The sequence below is a fragment of the Lupinus angustifolius genome, chromosome LG07, assembly GCF_001865875.1.
Source record: "Lupinus angustifolius cultivar Tanjil chromosome LG07, LupAngTanjil_v1.0, whole genome shotgun sequence".
Classification (NCBI taxonomy): Eukaryota; Viridiplantae; Streptophyta; class Magnoliopsida; order Fabales; family Fabaceae; genus Lupinus; species Lupinus angustifolius.
This window is the reverse complement of record NC_032015.1, coordinates 7,423,847-7,433,472: the sequence shown is the minus strand read 5'-3', so window position 1 is coordinate 7,433,472 and position 9,626 is coordinate 7,423,847. Positions and strand designations below refer to the sequence as shown.

Here is a 9,626-nt window from a genome sequence, read left to right as displayed (position 1 = left end):
AATTAAAAATCAACTAAATTTCGAATTAAAAAATTTAAACTTATATTACTTATCAACTTATATAGCGATCATTGATACACAAATACTCACAAATATAAAGACTTTTCAATTTATTTGTCTCAAACTATTAATTATATATATATACATATTATGTGAGGAGAGATCCGTTTATACCCAATTTAAGTTACACTATTTACATTCAATCTCATCCATTGATTTTCTTAAATCTAACGGACTGTAATTTAAATTGGGTGTAAACGGATCTCTTCTATATATATATTATATCCATACATTAATACATTAATATAAAAATATATACTTATAGAATAATTATAATATACATAGTTGAAATAATTAATGAATTTAATAGGTAGAGGTATAGTTGTCTTGAATTCAACTTATTTGATTTATTTATGAACTAAACTTGTTAAACTCATGAATGAGTTGAATCTCCAACATATTTAAGTTATTTAACTCATTTCCAACCCGATTCTCTCCCAATCCTTGGAATGAAACATCACCCATTTGTTTTTCTGTTGTTTTGGTACACTGGCATGACATGGAAGACAAACAAATACTATCCAAATCACGGTATAAATATCATTCCGTTATAGTCTAGTTGGTCAGGATATTCGGCTCTCACCCAAAGGACGCGCGTTCAATTCCCGGCAACGGAATTTTTTATTTCTATCTGATTTGTGATTCAAAGGAGCACTCACTTTTCCTTAAGTGATACTTGCAGTGTATAAATGATAAAATCTAAATATATTTGGATGTATACAAGGCTATGGTCCAAAATGTCCAACATTATTTTAAAAATATATCTTGATGCTGTCTCCCAGAAAAACAAGTTCATGCTAATAGAAAGGCTGCATGCCAGCCATTGCACATCACTAGTTCATGGCTCTGAATTCCCATTTGAGTGCCCCTCCCCTGCGAAATTGGAGGTTCCATTTGCTGCCAAGCTGTTGGTGCTATTGCTGGAGTAATTTGAATATGGCGAATATGTTGAAGCATGACCACTCCTTGAATACCGGTTCTGTGCTGCCATGTTACTACTTCTCGTCACTTTAAGACGAGCCTTCCTACCCTGAGGACAGGAAAAAGAGAGATAATAACCAAGAAGAAAAGCTCAGATGGATGGTATGCATGAGAATTCAGATGAATTAGTTGCGCACTGAGCAGGGTCTCACAAGTATAACACCTGTCTAGTTGGTAGAGCATGTCACATAATTCACTCATACCCCCAGCGTACCACAAGTATAAGTCAGCTTGTGAGAACCGTTCTGCATTGTGAAACGCAGTGTATTGCAAACCAGTATGGTAAGACATGACCCAGAAGAAGCAGAAGGCAGAGAAGAGGGCAAAAGCATAACATGAGTTATAGCCTAATAGAAAGTGGCTGCTACTACAGTCGAAGTGGGGAACAAAGAAAACCCTAATCTAAGATGGGTCTTTTTTAATAGATGTGAGCTTTATTTAACTTTTTGATATAAAATGAGCTTTTTAGTTAGAAATATGTTGAGTTTTATCATTTAAAAATGTTCATAGATTGCAGGTAGAGGTGAAACCAGAAATTAGAATGTAGGTAGAGGTGAAACCAGAAACTAGAATGTAGGTAGAGGTGAAACCAGACATATATAGGTGAAACACAACTGATGTTATGGGCATAAAAAATTTCAGATGAATATTTGATTAAGAAATGATATATTTGTTAAAGAGTGAGCAATCACCTTGCCCATGCACTTCTCCAAATGAGGAGCAAACCTCCCAGCCATGATAGATCGATGACAATTCATGCACTCAAATATTTCATTTGCTACTGCGGGGTAAGTTTGACCGAATATGTCAACCACATATTTTCCATTTGTTTCATTGCTATTACTAGGATCAGCCACCCTCACCCTGGCTTGTGCTGACAACTTCAATTCTTCATCTTCTTCTTCCAAGTTAGAATCAAGGCCCAGCCTTGCTACTCTGTGACACTCTGATGCCACATCAACTATAATGGAATCAAGGAGATCCCGGAAAAAATGAGATGAAAGCTGCAAAACATCCCAACAGAAGAAAATAACTATATAAAGGAGAAAGATGTGTTTGATTATGATAGGCCCCCTATCAAAAGGGTATATCAGAGGAAGAAGAAAGGTATGTAGGGTAAATCAGGAACTCAAGAAAATGGGCCGGTTGCACATGCTGTGTAACTAAACTGGACACGTGGCTAGATATGATGGAGGGGCAGATCCTAGGAGAGGAATAAAAGGAGGAAAGGGAAGGGGATTAGGTAGGCAAGAATTGGGTGGAAAAGGGGTAGCAATACTCTGTCCAAGGGGGTCACTTTTTCTTAATGCATTTACAGTTTTTCTGCACTATACATACACAAATCTGTACTTAGCAATCTTGCCACGAATATTGCTGTACACCAGAATGTCATCAAAAAATACCAACACAAATTTCCTCAAATATGGCTTGAATACTTCATTCATGAGGGCTTGAAATGTGGATGGTGCGTTAGTGAGTCCAATCGGCATCACCACATATTCATAATGACCTTCATGGGTGCGAAAAGCTGTCTTGGGGATATCCTTCTCCCTCATGCGGATCTGATAGTAACCAGATTTTAAATCCAGCTTAGAGAACAACATAGCTCCTCCCAACTCATCCAACAATTCTTCTATGATGGGAATCGGAAATTTGTTGGGTACGGTTGCATTGTTAAGGGCTCTATAGTCCACGCAAAATCTCCACCCTCCATCCTTCTTCCGCACTAATATCAAAGGGCTAGAGAAAGGGCTCACACTAGGCCGGATCATTCCTGAAGCCAACATCTCTTTTACAAACTTCTCAATTTCACCCTTGTAGCTATGTGGCTGCCGGTATGGACGAATATGTGGAATCCTTGAACCCTCCTTAAGCACAATTGCATGATCACACGACCTCCTTGGTGGTAATTCTTTGGGCTCCTAGAAGATGTCTTCAAACTCCTCTACCAAGGGCTGAAAGTTCCTTGGAACATTAACCGTGGTTGCACACAACATATTCATCATTCCCAACTCAACATAAAATGCCTCTGCCTCATTCCTCATCTCCTTCATTATTGCTTTAACCGATGCTACTGTCCGGGATAACGCAGGATCGCCCCTAACTTCAATGATTTTTCCATTGTCTTGAATCTCCAATAGGTACCGACCCAAATCAGCACTGAACTTCCCAAGACTCTTTAACCATTCAAATCCCAAAATGACATCAACTCCCACCAAATCAAAGAGATAAAAATCTTGTACCACCTTCAATGTCGGAAGCTGTAATTCCACATTCCTACATACACCCTGCTGTAGTTCCACATTCCTACATACACCCTGGCTACCAAGGCGCTGCCCATTGCCTACCTCCACGTAGTATCCGTGGGTTCCTTCCACTAGAATTTTCAATTCCTCCACAATTCCCGGCGCCAAAAAATTATGCGACGCCCCAGAATCCACCATGACCACCACCTGTTTGCCCAGCACCGTTCCCCATAGCTTGAGAGAATTTTTTGACGTCAATCCGGCGATGCTACTGACATGTAATTGCAGATTGATTTCCTCTTGGTTCGTCTTCTCCGTTGCTTCCTCCTCTTGGAACTCTTCTTCTTGACCCAGCAAAATCACATGAATTTGCTTGTTACGACACACGTAACCAGGGAAGTATCTCTCATCACACCGGAAACCAAATCCCCTCCAAGTAGTTGCTGAACCTTCTCCTTCCGTAACCCCTAATTCCCCTTTTGCAATTGGAGAATCAACACGCCCATTTTGGGCCCTAGTATTTTCTCTCGGCCCAACATAAGTGTTTGAGCTAAAGTGGCCTTCTCTTCCTTCTTGGGCTCCAGCCCAACGCCCGGTTAAGGCGGTTCGGGTCAGCCCGCTTCCCCCACCCCTGTTCACATAACCATATGATCTCCCCAATACCCGGTTCCTTTCTTCCACCTTCTGGGCCAACTCCATCACCTCATGTAAATCTCCAGAACTCATCAATCTTACCTCCACCTTAATCTCCTCTTTTAATCCATTCATAAACACGCCCTTCATGAACTCCTCATCGGCAAAACGTAACGGTGCGGAGCGGAGCTCGAATTGTTCACGAAACTCCATAACCGACCCTCTTTGCCTCAATCCCATCAAGGATTCATATGGGTTATCCGATGCGGAGGTCTGCAACCGACTCATCAACGCTTGTCGGAACATGGGCCATCTCACCGCCACCATCGTACGAGACTCCCACCATTGGTACCAGTTTAGTGCTTTCCCTTCCAGACATACCACAACTGTATCGACCTTCTCATCTTCTGGAATGCGATTAATTTCAAAGTATCTCTCCACTCGGTACACCCAACCATATGGATCTTCTCCCGTGAAATAAGGTACCTCCACTCTCCGTACTCTTTCATCCCTTCGATTTTCCTCATCCCCCCGAGACCCCTCCTTACTTCCCCGGCCCTCCCTATTGCTGTTTTCACCTACATCTTCCCTACCCATCATCCTGATTTCTCCTACTGCTTCTTCCAACCTTTCGGTCACCGAGCACATCAAGTTGTCCATTTACAACCGGAGTATCTCTTGCAACGAGGATTGCATTCCCTCCAACCTTTTCTCCACATTATCGAGTCTGCTATCCATTCTTGTTGATACCATCCAGAAGCTCCCAGGATCGGGAGCTCTGATACCAATTTAATAGGTACCAGTAAAGACAGTAAAGAAACTGCGCAAATAGAGAATTTAAGAAGAACTTGTATTGATTTCAGCAATATTCGTGGCAAGATTGCTAAGTACAGATTTGTGTATGTATAGTTTAGAAAAACTGTAAATGCAGTAAGAAAAAGTGACCCCCTTGGACAGAGTATTGCTACCCCTTTTCCACCCAATTCTTGCCTACCTAATCCCCTTCCCTTTCCTCCTTTTATTCCTCTCCTAGGATCTGCCCCTCCATCATATCTAGCCACGTGTCCAGTTAGTTACACAGCATGTGCAACCGGCCCATTTTCTTGAGTTCCTGATTTACCCTGCATACCTTTCTTCTTTCTCTGATATACCCTTTTGAGAGGGGGCCTATCAGATTACTTTTAATGCTTCAATTCAGTGAGAGTCAATCCACACAATGGAAAGACATGCTTAACAGGATAGAAAGTTAGACTACTAAGACTAGAGTAGTATTCATGATTTTCTCCATCCTTATTCCAAAAGAAATATATGCTAGTGGAAGGTTGGCTGTTCAAGAATGTACGATCAGCAACCATAAATGCTGTGACACATCTTTGCAGGGATACAAAACCATGTTTTTATGGGGACCAAAAGCAAAATCACGCTTTTTATAGAGACTAAAAGCATATTTAAGCCTATTTAAAATAGGCGAGCCTCAACTCAAGGGTAAGGTTGTTGTCTTATGACTTGGAGGCCGTAGGTTCAAATCCTAGAAACGGTCTCTTCCCTTGTTGGAGTAGTTGAGACAGCCTTATGAACTGGGCTGCCATTTACATTTAGAATAATCCAGCTCCAACACCATACATAAAAAAAGAAGTCATATTTTACACAAGAATGAAAGAAAGGACTTGAAGGAGAAACAATTCAATGAATTCACAATTCTTCTTGTTTTATTAGATTACTGATCCATGTACATGGTGATGCCAATTTTGTTTTTGAACCCAAAATCTATTTGTTAAATATGATCCTACTTTTCTCTTCACTGTTGATCATAAAGAGAAGCTGCTAATTTTACGGTATGTTATGTTTCACCATCGTTTCTGCAGTTAATTCAAAAAGGAGGATATAACAAGAAAAGAACAATGATTAATGATCAAAAAGTCATAAATATATTAACATTAATAATATTAATGAAAGACATAATGAGTTCAATTAATATTTTCTTCCAAAGGGAATCCTAATTTAAAACCACCAGCACAATCCTAAAATTAGCTCAGAGTCCAATCATAGGAGAATGTAAATTGGAAACTTAAATGCACTGAAGTACACAATTTGTAACAAAAGTTGATTGGACAGTGAAATGTGTTAGAAATTTCCGCCAAAACCTATTTTATTTAATAATAATTGTAGCATAAATAAAGCACATATACTCACAGTTGAAGAACATACCTCAGAATCTGATGACAAGTTTTTTTCTTCAGGAACTGACATGAGAGTTGAACAAGGCTTTTGGATCCTGACCCACACCCATTACTCGTTAAAGTCAGTAAACACCAAAACAGATTCATAAAATAAAAAATTAGACATCAACAAAGGAAGCAAACATAGTTAAAAAACACATGCCAGGGAATAATATTGATATCTTCATGACCTGGACCTTTAAAAGATACTAAGAAATTGTATAAGCTTAAGATGATATAGTATGGCCCTATACAACAAAGATAAAAAGAATTACCACATATAGTTCAACTAGCAGGCTCTAAACAAATAAGCATATGAATCATTAACAGAATAAAGATAATATAATTGCTTAAAAGAGAAAAAAAGATGGTGGATCCACAACATTTTACATCATTGAAGTTAAGTGTGTGAATACACAACAGGTGGTGGATCAGCATTCATATTGTGAACAAAATATAGTTTAACCATAAACTAGGAGCATATTTTCATCATATACATATCATTTGTATTGATTTTCTGCAAAATTATTTCATTGTCATTCCCTTTTGACTATACACAGTTAAGACTTAGGATGACCTATCAATTTCCAGTGACATACAAATACTCACTTCAGGATCCTAATTTTCCTGACTTCCAGCTCAACATTACATTGTAAAGATCACAAAGAATGAACAATTTAACCATTCAAACATCAACGATAAAAAACTGAAGCCATATTTTGAAATCCGTTTGTTCCAAAACGCTTTAGTCAAATTGCAAGGTGAAAATAATTACACCACTTTTTTCAGTTTCATGATGCCAAATTAGGTAAAAAGGATCTCCATTTTTTCAGTTCCATATGTAAAATGGATACTTCAAAATGGTTGCTGAGCTAGAATACAATGTGTACCATATTGGTGACATTGATACTTTTTAGATAATTTGCATTTATATCAATTATTGTATGAATTTTTTCAATTATTGGTGACATTGACATCTTTCAATTATTGTATGAATTTTTTCCATATCAACAATCAACATACTCGTATCATGTTATCCAATCGTCTCGTATCAATGTTTCTAATCATTATATGTGCTTCCTAGCAGATTCCTAATTGCAGATTGGGTATAAAGGTTCTCTGACTTGGTGACAATCTAACAATCTTTCAACAAACATAATTTTCTTACTCGCAATGCATAGAGCATAATCCTCTCCACATTTTTTCAATCTCTCTGATCTCCAATTCAACATTAAAGACTACAATAACAAATTGACCACAAATGTCTAAACTTCTGGCAAAGAAAACAATAATCAACAATCAAATTGATGCAAAATAGATCACCAATTTTTTAAAGTTAAAATAAAAGAAACCAAGCACCCTGATACCAAGGATTAACTAGAACCATTGATTCAAATAGCGGACCGCATCATGTGGTGCGGCCGCAATATTGTGGTTGTGGTGACAGCCACAAATGTGTCACGCCGCAATTGTGGTGCAATACCGAATTACAATGATGCGGCTGCATCAGGCCTCAATGTAACCACATTTGGTCGTATCAGACCGCATCAAATTCAAAAATATTTTTTAATCACAAAATAATTCACACCGCAATCCGCATTGCATTGACCACAACCAACCGCAACTTAAAACATTGACTGACACAATCAACAAAGAATTCCAAGAATCCAGAGACTAATCTAACATTCAAGGAATTACCCAGAAACCATTACAGGTCAACGGATTAAGAACTGAAATAAAGGATTAAAATCATATAAATAGCTAAGGAAAGATCATAACTTTAATACGGAGACAAAAGAAAAGAGTGTAAATTATGATGAACTAGAGTTCGAACCTTTATGATAGTAGGAGAAGAAGATCGCGGAGAAGAGTGACTAATAGTGATTCTATGATTCACAATGCAATTGCTACGGTGTGATCCCCTCAATGTGGGTAATGGGTAGATTTTTCAAATAGCTAAAATATTTGGACTAGTAAAAAAATCTGTATTATCCTTCCATTTATGTGTTTTGAGTTATTACCGATTTGTTTTAGGTCATGAGTAGGAGGAAAAAGGTAAACTTATTATAATGCTTTTATGAGTTCTTAGTACATTCTGTTGAGTTTTTATTATAGGCTTAAGTCTTAATAATTGCTCTTATTTTTATTATTCAACGAGTGAAATCAATACCAAGGCGCTGGTTGTTTAACATGTAATAATACGAGTAAAAATTAATTTAACATTTTAAAAATCAAATTAGTATTTTAAGTTTGGTTTTTCAAATGGTTTTCAAGTTGGTTGGTTTTAATCTAAACTTTATTGATAAAGATTGTTAGAACATAAATGTGAGATCGACTTACTATTCATCTCAGTAATACGGGCAAACAATCGAACAACAAAACAAGTATGACTCTACACAATATTGGACCTCAATTACACTAAGAATTAATACTTTAGTCTACTTAGCAACTCATGAATTAAAGCCAAAACCTTAAATATGATATCAAATATAAGGACACACACCTCTATTTCTAGTCATCTATGTATGTGAATTGAGTTTAGTGCACACCTCAATAGCGTTAGTCGTTAGTCATCAATGTCTTGGTCTCTCATAACATTTTACCAAAATAGCTCTATATCTAGCAACTACAATGATAGCATTACATGAACCATCAAACATGTCTCTATATCTAGCAACATATATCATCCAGTTTAAGAGTTTTCAATGCACACATAAATCTATGTCTAACAATCATATGAACATACACACAAATTGTGACAATTAAACATACAAACTATGTCTAGTTTTATGCAAAAAGGGTGAATTATATACTTTGAACTATAAAATCATAATTTCTTCATTATGTTCTTTTCCTAAGAGGAAGTACACATTTTGTCAAACATATAGTAAGTAATAAGCACAACAAGAGTAAATCATAAAAGTCAAATCATTTTATTTAGAAATCGAATTCCAAATACAACAATGAATAGAAAAGTACCAATCCTAGCAACGAAGTAATCTAGCTATGCATTTGCATACTTAGTTCGATTCAAGATAAATTTGGAACTTGTAGTACATAGAGAATTGTCGGCTTCTCCAAGAACATACAAGAACTTCACTACTTCTACTCGCTAATAGTTAAATCATGTTTCTAACTACATAAACTTACAAACTATGAACACTAGAAATCATCCTAAGACATTACATCAAAATTGGGTTCCTAACACTTTTAGGTACTGAAAATAGGTTTCAGTATGTGTAGTCTCCCTTCTTTTGTTGTCTTAGATCTCCTTTTGTATTTTCTAACTTTTCGCTCATGAGCTCTGAACAACAACGATGCACTTGGCGCACCTCTTCTCATATCAGACCTTTCACTTGACTTCATCCATGTTGGGTGTGGCTTCCATGCGCAACGCCTCTTGTGTTGAGCTCAACTTCTAATATCAACCTACCAAGGCCCATCAACAAGGAAGAGATAAGTGGGCTAGGAGGGCCCATGACCCGAT

At 37.3% G+C, this 9,626-nt stretch overlaps 1 protein-coding gene across 3 annotated transcripts; it reads right to left on the bottom strand.

Moving 5' to 3' along the window:
* LOC109352112 (SAGA-associated factor 11 homolog) lies at positions 692-8,144 on the bottom strand. 3 transcript variants are annotated; one of them, XR_002108328.1, is made up of 5 exons: positions 7,974-8,144; positions 6,129-6,199; positions 1,734-2,045; positions 840-1,090; positions 692-788 (listed from the first exon to the last, which is right to left on the bottom strand). XR_002108328.1 is itself a non-coding variant. In XM_019593928.1 (4 exons), the coding sequence occupies exons 2-4, from the start codon at positions 6,168-6,170 to the stop codon at positions 899-901; spliced, it is 546 nt and encodes a 181-aa protein (XP_019449473.1). In that variant the 5' UTR covers positions 6,171-6,199; positions 7,974-8,143; the 3' UTR covers positions 726-898. The 3 variants fall into 3 exon arrangements, 2 of the variants coding, with proteins under 2 accessions (XP_019449473.1, XP_019449474.1); XM_019593928.1 differs by having other exon boundaries at positions 726-1,090; positions 7,974-8,143; XM_019593929.1 differs by having other exon boundaries at positions 726-1,090; positions 6,129-6,195; positions 7,974-8,143.